Source organism: Nesoenas mayeri (genome assembly GCF_963082525.1).
Source record: "Nesoenas mayeri genome assembly, chromosome: 26".
In the NCBI taxonomy this organism is placed as follows: Eukaryota; Metazoa; Chordata; class Aves; order Columbiformes; family Columbidae; genus Nesoenas; species Nesoenas mayeri.
Window position 1 is genome coordinate 1,796,618 of NC_137552.1, and position 14,679 is coordinate 1,811,296.

The following is a 14,679-nucleotide window of genomic DNA, read 5'->3' on the forward strand; positions in this document are numbered from 1 at the left end:
GAGATGTGACAGCGGGGTCCCCGGTGCCGGGGCGGGATGCGACACCGGGGTCCCTGCTCCCGGGCAGGGATGTGACAGCACGGTCTCCGGTGCCGGGGCGGGATGTGACACCGGGGGTCCCCGGTGCCGAGCAGGGATGCAACACCGGGGTCCCCGGTGCCGGGGCGGGATGCGACACTGGGGTCCCCGATGCCTGGGCGGGATGCGACACTGGGGTCCCCGGTGCCGAGCAGGGGTGTGACAGCGAGGTCCCCGTTGCCGGGGCGGGATGCGCCACCGGGGTCCCCGGTGCCGGTCCGGGCGGTGCGGGCTCTGCAATGCCGCGGGGCTGCCAGCGGCGCTGCGGCAGCCGGGGCGGGGGGACACGGGGGGCGGAGCGGGGCGGGCGCTGCCGGTGCCGGTGGCGGCGGGCGGGGGGCGGGGGGGGCGGCCGGGGGGGCCGGTGCCGTGTGCGCGTGCAGGGGCGGCGCTCCCGGCCCGGCGGCCGCTGCTGCCCGGCCCGGGGCGCGGGGAGCGGCAGCGCGGGCAGGACGGTCCCCGGCTCGGCGGGCCCGGCGCGGCCGCGCTCGGATTATGAGGGAGCCATGAGGCCGCTGCGGGGCTGGCTGCTCGCCGCGCTGCTCTCGCTCACCCCGCGGGCAGGTAGGTCCCGGTACCGCCATCCCCGGCCCCGCCATCGCGCCGCTCCCGGTACCGCCCCGGTCGCGCTCCCGGCCCCGCCGCCGCTGCGGCTTTTTCGCTGCATCGACACATTTTTCCGCAGCGCCGCCCCGCAGCGCCCCGGGAGGGGCCGGGTCCCCCCGCACCTGCCGCCCCGCGGGCCCCGACCCCCGGCCCCCGGCCCCCGGGGTCCCCTGCCGAGGTGGCCCCACCGCAGCCCCTCATGTCCCCGCTGGGATGGTCCCCGTATCGGTGTCTCCTTGGTGTCCCCCCCCGGAGATGTCCCTATAGGGCCCTCCGTGTCCCCTTGGGCTGTGTCCCGTCCAGAGGTGTCCCTACACCAGCGCTCCTGTCCCCTCAGTGTCCCCTCTGAGGGGTGTCCCCATAGAGGCTCTCCATGTCCCCTTAGGAGGTGTCCCCTTACCAGCCCCCCGTGTCCCCTGGATGTCCCCTTAGGAGGTGTCCCCATCGCAGCCCTCCATGTCCCCTTGTGTTACGTCTCCGGACTGACTCCCTGTGTCCCCTGGGTGTCCCCTCGGGATGTGTCTCCATCCCTGCTCTCCCTGTCCCCTGGGTGTCCCCTCCCAGGATGTGCTGCCGTGCCCAGCCCCCCCCACCTCCTCCAGGTGCAATGGCGTTCACAAGTCCCCTCATGTCCCCTGGGTCCCCCGTGTCCCCTGGGTGCCCCCCTCTGGGACGTGTCTCTTTACCAGCCACCAGTGTCCCCTGCGTGTCCCCTCCAGGACGTGTCACTGTATCTGCGGCCCCCTGTGCTTCCCCTCCGTCATGTGTCCCCATACTGGTCCCCTACATCCCCTGGGCACCCCACCTTGTGCTTCCTGAGTGTCCCCTCCTGACACTCCACCACACCTGGGTGTCCCTCCTGCATCCTCCAGCCATCCACCCCGGGACATGTCCCCATACCCACCCTCCATGGCCCCTGGGTATCCCCTCCAGGACACGAATGTCCCCTTTGGGATGCAATGCCACACTTGGGTCACCCCTGGACCACGACCCCCATCCCTCCTCATCCCCAGCACCCATGTCCCCAGTTCTCATGTCCCCATCCCTCTTCATCCCCATCCCTCCTCACGCCCAGACCCCTGTCCCCAGCTCCTGTGTCCCCATCCCTCTTCATCCCTATTCCTCCTCATCGCCAGCACCCATGTCCCCAGTTCTCATGTCCCCATCCCTCTTCATCCCCATCCCTCCTCACCCCCAGACCCCTGTCCCCAGCTCCTGTGTCCCCATCCCTCTTCATCCCTATTCCTCCTCATCGCCAGCACCCATGTCCCCAGTCCTCATGTCCCCATCCCTCTTCATCCCCATCCCTCCTCACCCCCAGCCCCCCTGTCCCCAGCCCCTGTGTCCCCATCCCTTTTCATCCCTATTCCTCCTCATCCCCAGCACCCATGTCCCCAGTCCTCATGTCCCCAGCCCTCTTCACACCCGGCCCCTATGTCCCTATCCCTCTTCGTCCCCAGCCTCCGTGTCCCCACCTCTCCTCATCCCCATCCCTCTTCATCCCCATCCCCCGTGTCCCCAGCCCGCGTGTCCCCAGCCCGCGTGTCCCCAGCCCCCGTGTCCGTCCCCAGCCGCGGTGACGGGTCCGTGCGGCAGGTCCCGCGGCGCAGGCCGGCTCGCTGCCGCGCAGGCCCCCCCGCGCCGGCTGGCAGGACGGGCGGGTGGCTTCCCAGGTCACCCACCCCAGCCGGCTGGTGGGACAGAGCGCGGGGGGCGAAGTGCCGAAGCACCAGCTGGACACCAGGGTCCGGAATGAGTCGGGAGGAGGAGGAGGCCCCGTAAGTGAACCAGACCCCCCCCCCCCTCTCTCTTTCTGGGGTCCCTGGCTGGGTGGGTGACCCCCCCGGCAGCTGCTGGCACCAGCCTGTCCCTCCCCAGCACACGTGTGGGCAGCGGCATCCGAACTGGAGCCTCCAGCCCCTGGGGATGGTGCGGCCACCGTCCCCACAGCGGGGCACCCGTGTGCGCCCCAAAATCCCGTTAAATGTGGGTATGGGTGCGTGTGGGCGTTGGAGAGATGAAATGGGAGCGGGACGGCAGGGAGCGGGCAGGGAGCGGGCAGGGAGCAGGCAGGGAGCGGGCAGAGAGCGGGCAGGGAGCAGGCAAGGAGCGGGCAGGGAGCGGGCAGGGAGCAGGCAGGGAGCGGGCAGAGAGCGGGCAGGGAGCAGGCAGGGTGCGGGCAGGGAGCGGGCAGGGTGCAGGCAGGGTGCGGGCAGGGAGCGGGGAGGGAGCAGGCAGGGAGCGGGCAGAGAGCGGGCAGGGAGCAGGCAGGGTGCGGGCAGGAAGCAGGCAGGGAGCGGGCAGGGAGCACCAGGGAGCGGGCAGGGTGCGGGCAGGGAGCACCAGGGAGCGGGCAGGGAGCAGGCAGGGTGCGGGCAGGGAGCATCAAGGAGCAGGCAGGGAGTGGGCAGGGAGCACCAGGGAGCGGGCAGGGAGCACCAGGGAGCGGGCAGGGAGCGGGCAGGGAGCAGGCAGGGAGCAGGCAGGGAGCCGGCAGGGAGCGGGCAGGGAGCCGGCAGGGAGCGGGCAGGGAGCGGGCAGGGAGCACCAGGGAGCAGGCAGAGAGCGGGCAGGGAGCGAGCAGGGTGCGGGCAGGAATCAGGCAGGGAGCAGGCAGGGAGCAGGCAGGGAGCACCAGGGAGCGGGCAGGGAGCAGGCAGGGAGCGGGCAGGGAGTACCAGGGAGCGGGCAGGAAGCAGGCAGGGAGCGGGCAGGGAGCACCAGGGAGCGGGTAGGGTGCAGGCAGGGAGCGGACAGGGAGGCAGCAGACAGGGCTCCTGGGGAATGAGCGGGTTCCTGGCTCCCCAGGCCACACGGGAGCAGCCCCGCGTGTCCCAGCCGCTGCTGTCCCCAAACCGCAGCCGTTGTCCCCCCTCACCCGCATCGGCCGTGACCTTCACCCCGGGCAGGCGGCTGCCCTGCCCCGCTTTTCGGGGAGCCGGCACCCGCGTCCCGTCCGGCACGGGGAGGGGTTGGTGCTTTCAAAGAGGCGCTGGCGGCTGCGGCGGCCGGCGCGCATCGATCCCCCGTCCTCGCCGGATAAAAGGCGAAATAATGAGCTGCAATTGCCACAAAGGTGATTTAAACCCAGCATTAAGTAAAACCATCGGACGCCGGGAAGTGCCGGGGCGGCGGGGCCGCTGCCGGCCTGGCGGGTTTTCGGGAGGTGTTAAGCCGGGACGTGGCGGGGGATGGAGCGGCTGCGAGCCCGGGGGCTCCGGGTCGGCACCAGCAAAGCCCCGGGAGCCGCTGGACACGGACCTGGCTGGGACGGGCTCTCCCCAGGGTGCTGCGCGGTGGCAAAGTCCTTGTCCCCCTGTCACCGTCCCGAGCGGCACCCCGGGCCCGGCGAGGGGACAGGACCTCGGGAGGGGACAGGATCCCAGGAAGGGACAGGGCGCTAGGAGAGGACAGGCCCCCGGCAGAGGACAGGACCCCCGGGAGGGGTCAGGACCCCGGGAGGGGACAGGACCACCAGGAGGGGACAGGACCCCGAGAGGGGACAGGACCCCGGGAAGGGACAGGACCTCGGGAAGGGACAGGACCCCCTGGGAGGGGACAGGACCCCCGGGAGGTGACAGGACCCCCGGGAGGGGTCAGGACCCCGAGAGAGGACAGGACCCCGAGAGGGGACAGGGCCCCGGGAGGGGACAGGACCTCGGGAAGGGACAGGACCCCCTGGGAGGGGACAGGACCCCCGGGAGGTGACAGGACCCCCGGGAGGGGCCAGGGCCCCCGGGAGAGGACAGGACCCCGGGAGGGGTCAGGACCCCGGCAGGCGACACGACACCCGGGAGGTGACAGGACCCCCAGGAGGGGACAGGGCCCCGGGAGGGACAGGCCGCTGGCGCTGGGCGCTCAGCCGTGCGGCGGGTCCGCCGGGTCTCGGGCGCCGCAGAGCGCGGGCGCTGCCGCAGGAATTGGGTCAGGAGCGGCGGCGCAGCCGGGGGCAGCGCTCCCGCAGCCCCAGCGCGGCTCCCGGCGGGTGGGCGATGGGCCGCGGTGCCGCCCCGGCGCTGCCGGAGTGAGGATTTGGGTGCAAAAAAACCCAGCATTTTCTTTATGTTGAATTTTTGCGGATTAAAAATAGAAGTACGCCTTTAGAGGCTGCGTATTAGGCTGGGGTTTTTAATCGTTTTCATTTGTAATTTCCGTGGGGGGCGCTGACGGCTCCGTCTCTCCGGCAGGGGCTGCACCTGGCACAGGTGAGCTTCGTGGTGCACGCCTTCGGCTCGGCCTTCACCCTCGACCTGCGCCTGAACCAGTGAGAGCACGGGGGTCCCAGCGGGGTGGGGACACCCGCCGTGGGGCTGGGGACACCTGCCATGGGGCTGGGGACACCTGTTGTGGGGTTGGGGACACCCGCTGTGGGGCTGGGGACACCTGCTGTGGGGTTGGGGACATCAGCTGTGGGGACGGAGACACCCACTGTGGGGTTGGGGACACCCGCTGTGGGGCTGAGGACACTTGCTGTGGGGATGGGGACACCCACTGTGGGGCTGGAGACACCAGCTGTGGGGATGGGGACACCCGCCATGGGGCTGGGGACACCCACTGTGGGGATGGGGACACCCACTGTGGGGCTGGAGACACCAGCTGTGGGGATGGGGACACCCGCCATGGGGCTGGGGACACCTGCTGTGGGGCTGGGGACACTGTGGGGCTGGGGACACCTGCTCTGGGGCTAGGGACACCCGCTGTGGGGCTGGGGACACCCACGTGGGGCTGAGGACACCCACGTTGGGCTGGGAACACTCACTGTGGGGCTGGGGACACCCGCTGTGGGGCTGGGGACACTGTGGGGCTGGGGACACCCACGTGGAGCTGGGAACACTCACTGTGGGGCTGGGGACACCCGCTGTGGGGCTGCTGCTGTCCCCCCAGCAGCGGGAGGGGGGGGTGAGGCCTGGGGTCCCTGGGATGGGGTGGGTTGTGCAGGGTCATCCCAGCTCATTGGGCTGCAGGTTTGGGGAGAAGGGCTCGTGGGGTCCCACTGCCCACCCAGAGCATCCCATGCCGGGTGGTGCCCCGTGCGTGGGTGGGTGAACCACGAGGTGCTGCTGATGGGTGCTGCCGCCCCCCTCCTCCTCCTCTTCCTCCTCCTCCTCCTCTTCCTCCCCACCCCGCGGCCTCTCACCCCCCGCTCCCCACAGCCACCTCATCGCCTCCCACTACGTGGAGCGACACATCGGCGTGGGCAGCAACGGCAGCCACAGCACGGTGAGCTGCGTGCCGCGCTGTGCCACGCCAAACCGTCACACCGTGCCAAACCGTCACACCGCGCCAAACCGTCACACCGCGCCAAACCGTCACACTGTGCCATGCTGTACCATGCCATGATGTGTCACACTGTGCCGTGCTGGACCGTGCCATGCTGCGCCATGCTGTGCCGCTCTCTGTCACACGGTGCTGTGCCAGCTCTGGGGTTGCGGTGGCAGATTTCTCAGTCCAGCAGAGGTCCAGGATCAGATACCAGCAGCTCAGCATCTCCACCTCCCCTGTCTTGGGGTGTCCCTGTGCCCCTGGGGTCCCCCAGCCCCTGGGGTGCCCAGCCCATGCATTGGGGCGCTGCCCCATGGGTGATGGGGGGGATCCACCTCCTGTGGGTGCTGCTCAGGGTGTTTCAGCAAGTGCTGCCCGCCCCGCCTGGGGCAGCGCTGGGTGCCCACCTGGGTGACAAATGCACCCCAGGGGTGACAGGCAGCAAACCCCAAAGCCCCCAGTGCAGGGGCCTGGGGATGGTGGGGGGACGGGCGGGGGCGCGGGGCAGCGCGTGGGGGCTCAGCGCCTGTCCCCCGGCAGGGCGCAGGGGAGCACTGCTACTACCAGGGCTGGCTCCGGGGGCAGCCCCGCTCCTTCGCCGCTCTCTCCAGCTGCCACGGCCTGCAGTGAGTACCCACACCCCGCGGGACGGCGGGGCCGGGGGCTGCACCCCTGCGCCCCATCACCCCCGTCTCCCTTTGCAGCGGGGTGTTCTCGGACGGCCGAGCCACCTACCTGATAGAGCCCCAGGCGGGCGCCGAGCACGGGCAGGTGAGCGGTGGCGCCTGCGCTGTCCCTGCCTCAGTTTCCCCACTGCAGCCCAAGGGGTCTGGCTGCAGCTCAGGGACAGCCATGGGGACGTGGCTGTCCCCACTCCACGCTGTCACATCCACGTGTGGCCGTGACATTCGTCTCCTCACGGCAGGGCCTTCGACCACACGTCGTCCAGCGTGTCCCCAGCTGTGCCCAACCGGGTGAGCCTTTGTGTGGAGCCAGCGCTCATCCCCAAGAGCTGGTGACAGTGGCCTTGGTGGCCCCATGTCCTATGCCCTGTCACCTCTGTCCCTTCCCTCCAGGCTGCCTCTTCCCTGCGCTGAACCAGCACCTCGCGGGCGGGTTACCAAAGCTGCGGCGGCGGCGGCAGGTTAGCGGGGACACCGGGAAGTAATGGGGGACAAGGACACTTGACCCTCGTTGGCCTCTGAGTGCCACTCATCCACGGTGCAGCTGGGCTGGTCGCTGGGTGCTGGGGACACATTGGCAGGACACGGGCTCAGGGATGCTCCGCAGCGCCGGTGGCACTGCAACCCATTCCCAAGCCCACCCAGCTGGGTCCTCCAGTCTGTGCACCCTAAATACCCCTGGGGGGTCACAGGCAGCCACAAGAGGGGTGACAGCCCTGTCCTTGTCCCCTGGCGGGCGCATCCTCACCCTGCGCTCCCACCCAGGTCCGCCGAGCCCAGCACACGGTTCACAGCGAGACCAAGTACATCGAGCTGGCCGTGGTGAACGACCATCAGCTGGTAAACGGGGGGTCCTGCGGGTGGGGTGGGGGTCACGGTGACCCCCTCCAGCCCAACCTGTCCCCTGCTGCCCCCTCAGTTCCTGCAGCTCCGCAAGTCTGTGGTTCTCACCAGCAACTTCGCCAAGTCCGTGGTCAACCTGGCTGACATGGTGAGAGGGTTTGGCTCCCGGGGGGCTGGTCCCCAGGGGATTTGTCCCGCAGGGGACTGTCCCCACTGGTGGGTTTGTCTCCAGGAGGGTGGCCCCTGGTGGGCTTGTCCATGGAGGGGCTGGTCCCCAGCACATGATGGGTTTGTCCCCAGTACTTGGTGGGTTTGTCCCTGGTGGCTTTGTCCCTAATGCCATTTGTCCCTGTGGGGCTTGTCCCTCAAACCCGATGGGTTTGTCCCTGGGGGGATTGTCCCCATCGCCTGGTGGGCTCATCACCAGAGGGTTTATCCCCAGCTCCTGGTGGCTTTGAATTGCAGGGAACTGTCCCCAGCACTGGTGGGTTTGTCCCAGGGTTTTAGTCCCCAGCACTTGGTGGGTTTGTCCCTGTGGGAGCTTTGAGTGTGGGACTGATGGGTTAGTCCCTGGTACCTGGTGGGTTTGTCCTTGGGGACATTGTCCCCAGCTCCTGGTGAGTTTGTCCTCAGGGGTTTGTCCTTGGCACCTGTGGGTCTGTCCCTGGGGGACGTTCATCCCCAGCACCGTCCTCTTGTCCCTGCAGATCTACAAGGAGCAGCTCAACACCCGCATCGTGCTGGTGGCCATGGAGACGTGGGCCTCGGAGGACCGGATCCGCGTGGGGGAGGACTCCCTGGAGACCCTCAACGAGTTCATCAAGTACCGGCGCGAGGGGCTGGTGGAGCAGAGTGACACCGTCCACCTCTTCTCGTGAGCACCGCGGCCGCGTCACCTCCCCGGGGCCGGGCGCCGCTGTCCCCTGTCCCCACCATCCTCTTCCTCACAGGGGTCGGACGTTCCAGAGCAGCCGCAGCGGCGCCGCCTTCGTTGGGGGCATCTGCTCACCCACCCGCGCCGGGGGCGTCAACGAGGTGGGTGCTGCGAACCCGCCAGGAGAGCGGGCTGGGGACATGGGGGGTCCCTGCAGTGACAGCCCCATCCCTCCCGTGCAGTACGGCAACGTGGCGTTCATGGCGGTGACACTGGTGCAGACGCTGGGGCAGAACGTGGGCATGATGTGGAACAAGCACCACACGGCAGCAGGTACCCGGCACCCCGGCAGCGGGATGGGGACAATGAGGGGACCCTGCGGTGCCACCGAGCTGGCGGTGGGACAGCCGGCACCCCAGCCCCTGTCCTCTCTCTCAGGGGACTGCCGCTGTCCGGACCCGTGGCTGGGCTGTATCATGGAGGACACAGGGTGGGTGCCCGCTCGGGGTGGCGCTGCCACCGTCCCCCGCGTGCCTCGCGTCACCGCAGCCAGCGGGGACGTCGCCGAAGGTCCTGCCCTGTGTTGGGTGACAGCCGTGCCCGGCGGGGTGGCGCAGGGGGGGTGATGGTGGCCCCCGCCCCGCAGGTACCACCTCCCGCACAAGTTCTCCCGCTGCAGCATCGACGAGTACAACCAGTTCCTGCAGGACGGCGGCGGCAGCTGCCTCTTCAACAAACCCCTCAAGGTAACGGCCCCGTGACCTCCCCACAGTGACCGTCACAGAGTGGGGAGCGATGTCCCGGGGGGGCTCTCAGGGTCCCTTGGGGCCCGCGGTCTCCCCAGCCTCTGCCATGTCCGAGGTCACAGGGCTGGTGCCAAACCCAGTGGGGAACAGAGTCAGACCCTCGCCCTTGGTGGCAAAACACAATCAGTTTGGGGGTCCTGCTGTCCTCCTGGGGATGTGATTCCCAAAAAGAGGGGACCCACAGCACCCAGCTTGGGGACCCCCTCCCAGAGCTCTTGTCCCCCTTCTCCTTGGTCCCAACAGCTCCTGGACCCTCCGGAGTGCGGCAACGGCTTCGTGGAGGCGGGCGAGGAGTGCGACTGCGGCACGCTGGCGGTGAGCGGGGCCGGGGGGTGACATTCGGTGACGTGCGGCGCTGGGGGTGACGCGGTGCTGACTGCTGTCCCGGCAGGAGTGCGCCAAGAGCGGGGGCAACTGCTGCAAGAAGTGCACGCTGACCCACGACGCCATGTGCAGCGACGGGCTGTGCTGCAAGGGCTGCAAGGTGAGGGGCTGAGGGGCCCAGCCGGTGTCCCCACGGCTGCGGTTCTGTGCCGGGGTCCTGTGCCGGGGGTCCTGACGCTGGTCCCCTGGCGCAGTACGAGCCGCGCGGCGTGTCCTGCCGAGAGGCCGTGAACGAGTGCGACATCCCTGAGACCTGCACCGGGGACTCCAGCCAGGTGAGCCGGGCTGTGGGGGGACACGGGGGGACACGCCGTGGGGCTGTGTGGTGTCACCTGTCCTCTGTGTCCTCCCCAGTGTCCCCCCAACCTCCACAAGCTGGATGGGTACTTCTGCGAAAACGAGCAGGTGAGTCCAGCCCGGCGTGGTGGGACACGGCCGTGGGGCTTCGGCAAGTCCCATGGGGCTTGGGCACATCCCATGGGGCTCCAGCATGTCCTGTGGGACTCCAGCATGTCCTGTGGAGTTCAGCATGTCCAGTGAGCTCAGGCACGTCCCCAGGCTGGACACATCCCTGTGTGCTCAGGCACATCCCATGCGGCTGTGACGCGTCCCTGTGGGCTCCAGCAGATCCCCACGTGCTCTGGCACATCCCATGGGACTCAAGTATGTCCCCATGGAGCCTGGGGACATCCCCTGGGCTTGGACACGTCCCTTGGGCTTCAGCAGGTCCCTGTGGGCTCCAGTGTCCTGGTGCTTGGCCATGTTGGTAGTTGCAGCCACGGCCAAGCCTGCACACGTAGCCGGGGGTTTGGGGCGAGCTGGATCCCCAGCAGCCATGGTCCCTGAGCCCTCCCTGGGCACCGGTTCATCGTCCCCACGCTGTGCGAGCCGGGCTGCGGTCCCCGCGCCACCCACCTCCCCGTGAGCGTGTGGCCTTGGCCCCTGGACCTGGTCATTTTTGCTGCCCATGTGCTGCTGCCCTGTGCAAACGCACCCGCAGTGACGGGCCCCGCCGGCCGCGCTCGGCCATGCGCACTGTGCAAACCTGCCACATGCACCGTGAAACCTGCCACATGCACCATGTAAACCTGCCACGTGCACCATGAAACCTGCCACATGCACCGTGAAACCTGCCACATGTACCATATAAACCTGCCACATGCACCGTGAAACCTGCCACATGCACCGTGAAACCTGCCACATGTACTGTGCAAAACTCCCACATGCACCATGAAACCTGCCACATGCACCGTGCAAAACTCCCACGTGCACCATGTGAACCTGCCATGTGCACTGTGCAAAACTCCCCCGTGCACCGTGCTTGGGGCCCCGTCCCGTGGCTCCCAGGTCCCTGCAAACCTGTCCCCTGCCCGTGCACGGTGGGGTGGTGGCCCTAGGGCCAAGCGTGTGTGTGGTGTGGGGTCATTGTCCCCCTACCCGCGTGTGAAGCCCCCCCAGCCCCGTCACCCCCTCCCTGCTCCCCAGGGCCGGTGCTATGGCGGGCGCTGCAAAACCAGAGACCGGCAATGCAACGCGCTGTGGGGCCGCGGTGAGTGCCAGCCCTGGGGGCCTCTGCCAGGGCAAGGGGGGGACAGCAGGTGACAAGCGGGTGACACTGGTTTTCTCGCAGGCTCGGCTGAGCGCTTCTGCTACGAGAAGCTGAACGTGGAGGGCACCGAGAGGGGCAACTGCGGGCGGGAGGGCCTGGGCTGGCTGCAGTGCAACAAGCAGTGAGTGACCCCGTCCCCTGTGTCCCCTCCCGGGTGCCACCCGCCCGCGCCGGTGACGCCACCACTGCCTCGCAGGGACGTGCTCTGCGGCTTCCTCCTCTGCGCCAACATCTCGGGCGCGCCACGGCTGGGCGAGCTCAGCGGCGAGATCGCCACCACCACCTTCTTCCACCAGAACCGCTACGTGGACTGCAGGTGGGTGCCGGTGCCGTGGGGACAGGGACGTCCCCGGGCCGCGCGGGGTCCCGGTGTCACCCGTTGTCGCACAGGGGAGGCCACGTGCAGCTGGTGGATGGCTCGGACCTGAGCTACGTGGAGGACGGGACGCCCTGCGGGCCTGGCATGTTGTGTCTCGACCACAAATGCCTTCCAGCCAGCGCCTTTAACTTCAGCTCCTGCCCCGGCAGCTGGGACGGGAAGATCTGCTTCGACCACGGGGTGAGGGACACAGCTGGGGACAAAGGGGACAAGGGGGGCGTCACGGCAGCAGCGCGTGACACTGTCCCCTCGCAGGTTTGCAGCAACGAGGGCAAGTGCATCTGCCGGGCGGAGTGGACGGGGAAGGACTGCAGCGTGTACGACCCCATCCCCGAGCCGAAGCCAACGGGGGAGACCGAGCGATACAAGGGTCCGTGTGCCCCATGGCGGGGGGTCCCCGAGTCCTGGTCCCCATGGGCTGGGGTGTCCCACTTTGTCCCCACCCACCCTCAGGGTGGTTGGTGTCACCATCCTCCCAGTGCCACCATCCCTCTGGTGTCACCATCCCCCCAGTGCCACGATCCCCCCAGTGTCACCATCCCCCTGGTGCCACCATCCCCCCAGTGCCACCATACCTCCAGTGTCACCATCCTTCCAGTGCCACCATCCTTCCAGTGCCACCATCCCCCTGGTGTCACCATCCCCCCAGTGTCACCATCCTCCCAGTGCCACCATCCCTCTGGTGTCACCATCCCCCTGGTGTCACCATCCTCCCGGTGACACCATCCTTCCAGTGCCACCATCCCCCCGGTGTCACCATCCTCCTGGTGCCACCTTCCCCCCGGTGCCACCTTACCCCCAGTGCCACCATCCCCCTGGTGTCACCATCCCTCTGGTGCCACCATCCCCCCAGTGTCACTATCCCCTCGGTGTCACCATCCACCCAGTGTCACCATCCTCTCAGTGCCACAATTTCCCCGGTGTCACCATCCCCCTGGTGTCACCATCCCTCAGTACTGCAGCTCAACTGGGCACCACTGGGTCTTGTCCCCCCTCTCAGGTCCCCGCAGTGCTGGGGCCGTGTCCTTGTGTCCGCTTCGCGCCACTGACGTGTGTCCCTGTCCCCTCTGTCACAGGTCCCAGTGGCACCAATATCATTATCGGCTCCATCGCGGGGGCCGTGCTGGTGGCTGCCATCGTCCTGGGGGGCACAGGCTGGGGATTTAAGTAAGTGGCCACCGCATGGCTCGTCCCCTCTGCTGCTGTCACTGGCCATGTCCCCCCCATGCACTGCCACCATGCCAGGGCCAGGTCTCTGGCCTCTTGAGGACACCTCGGCCACCCCCTCACCAAGTCGGGTGTCACTTTCATTGTGGTCCCCTGGGGGTGAGGGATGCCTGGTCCCCATGTCCCTGCCTGATCCCCGTGTCCCTGCCTGGTCCCCATGTCCCTGCCTGGTCCCCGTGTCCCAGCTTGGTCCCCATGTCCCTGCCTGGTCCCCGTGTCCCAGCTTGGTCCCCGTGTCCCTGCCTGGTCCCCATGTCCCTGCCTGCATGTGGCATTGGGAGGGGTCACTGTCACCTTGCTCAGCCCTGGCCACGTCTGTCCCCAAGCATGGGGTGGGGAGTGTGTGCACGTCTGCTGCCTGTAGGCCCAGGGACATGGGGGGGACACAGTGGGGGACACAGTGGGGGACACGGCGGGGACAGGGGGGTGGCACTAACGCTCCTCTCCTCTCCCCCCGCCACCCCCCAAGGAACATCCGCCGCGGAAGGTACGACCCGGCGCAGCAGGGAGTGTAACCATCCCCCCCATCATCTCCTCCTCGTCACCGTCACTGTCACCGTCACCGTCCGGCAGCCTGACGGCGTGGGAGCCCCGCTCGGGCCGTCTGTCCGTGTCGCTGTGTGTCCGGCCGTGCTGTCTCCATCTCTGTGCCCCCTCCAGCTCTAAAGAGGCGGCGGGTTGTGGGGGGGGCCCGGCAGCAGCCCCCCCCGTGCTGGCTCTTTTCGGCTCAGTGTCCCCCCATGTGTCCCCCCAGTGTCACCATCCCCCACTAAACGCACCCCCACTTCTGTGTTGCAGGTCCGGGGGGGCCTGAGCGGGGCCGCTTTGCCCCCCACACCCCCCCCCGCCAGCGCCTCATTAACAGCAATTAAACGGGGAGAGTGCAGCCGAGGAGGAGAGCGGGGGGGGCGCTGGGCCCCCCACCCCGACCCCCACCTCACCGCCATGAATGTACGGGCACCCTCGGCCCCCCAGCACTGGGATGAATGTACCTGTGGGGGTGAGAGGGACCCCCAGCCCCACATCCCCCCCATCCTTCCAGCATCTTCCAGCTTTGGGGTCTGAGGCCCTCAAACGGCAGCCCAGTATAGCCCAGTATAGCCCAGTATAGCCCAGTACCCCCAGTGCAGGGCCTGGGAGCCATGTGACCCCCCACTCCAGGTACCACATCCTGGGGGGCCAGGTCTGCACCCCCGGATGTCCCCACCCCAATATCATCTCCCCTACCATGTCAAGGCCACGTGTCCCCGGTGTCCCCAGCAGTGGGGACGGGCACCCATGGGTGCCAGGCTCTCACCCTGGGGCCGCTGAAGCCCAAACTGGTGGCACTGGGGCAGGTGACAGCAGGGCCCACCCTGGGGCTGGGGACAGGGTGAGTCCCGGCCGGTGGCACTTAGGGCTGAGTGGCACGTGCTGTGTCCCCCCCATCCCCATGGCAGGTGGGTGGGAAGTGTCACCTCGTCCCTGTGGCACATGTCACCCCACGGGGTGGCTCCGTGGGGCCACCCAACCCACACGGGCCCCTTTCACCACCGGTGACACTCAGTGTTGTAGGGGGGACACCGCTGGTGACACTCAGCAGGAGATGACAACCTGTGTCACCTGCATCCGCTCCCTCACCCAGTATCCCCACATGCCACCATGTCCTTTTGCTGCAGGGGTGACTGAGGTGTCCCCAAGGCCAGCCAGGGCCAAGGACACGGTGGCCTCAGTGTTGTGTGACAGCCCAGCTGGACGCCTGCAGCACCCATGGGTGCCTCGGCTGTGGTGTCACCAGACAGGGGACAGGCCAGCAGCGTGCCAGGGCGTCAGGAGGTGACCGCAGGACATGGGGTGGCTGGGTGTCCCCAGGCTTGGCTGGGTGGCTCCTTGCATGACATCAGTGATGGGCTGGGGGACACAGGGACCTGGGGCCACCGTGTGCACGG

The 14,679-nt window shown here is 68.4% G+C and overlaps 1 protein-coding gene across 1 annotated transcript; it reads left to right on the forward strand.

The window, feature by feature from the left end:
• Positions 1 to 584: 584 nt before the first annotated feature.
• Positions 585 to 13,366, forward strand: ADAM11 (ADAM metallopeptidase domain 11; the record flags this gene model as incomplete). Its single annotated transcript, XM_080359768.1, has 26 exons — positions 585 to 642; positions 2,281 to 2,462; positions 4,872 to 4,948; positions 5,838 to 5,904; positions 6,487 to 6,572; positions 6,651 to 6,717; positions 6,872 to 6,920; positions 7,023 to 7,090; positions 7,395 to 7,469; positions 7,549 to 7,620; positions 8,180 to 8,346; positions 8,423 to 8,507; positions 8,589 to 8,679; positions 8,785 to 8,836; positions 8,993 to 9,092; positions 9,396 to 9,467; positions 9,544 to 9,636; positions 9,731 to 9,811; positions 9,891 to 9,941; positions 11,022 to 11,085; positions 11,167 to 11,266; positions 11,342 to 11,461; positions 11,536 to 11,704; positions 11,780 to 11,894; positions 12,601 to 12,691; positions 13,221 to 13,366. 26 exons carry the CDS (start codon positions 585 to 587, stop codon positions 13,264 to 13,266), a joined length of 2,298 nt encoding a protein of 765 aa, XP_080215894.1. The 3' UTR covers positions 13,267 to 13,366.
• Positions 13,367 to 14,679: the final 1,313 nt, after the last annotated feature.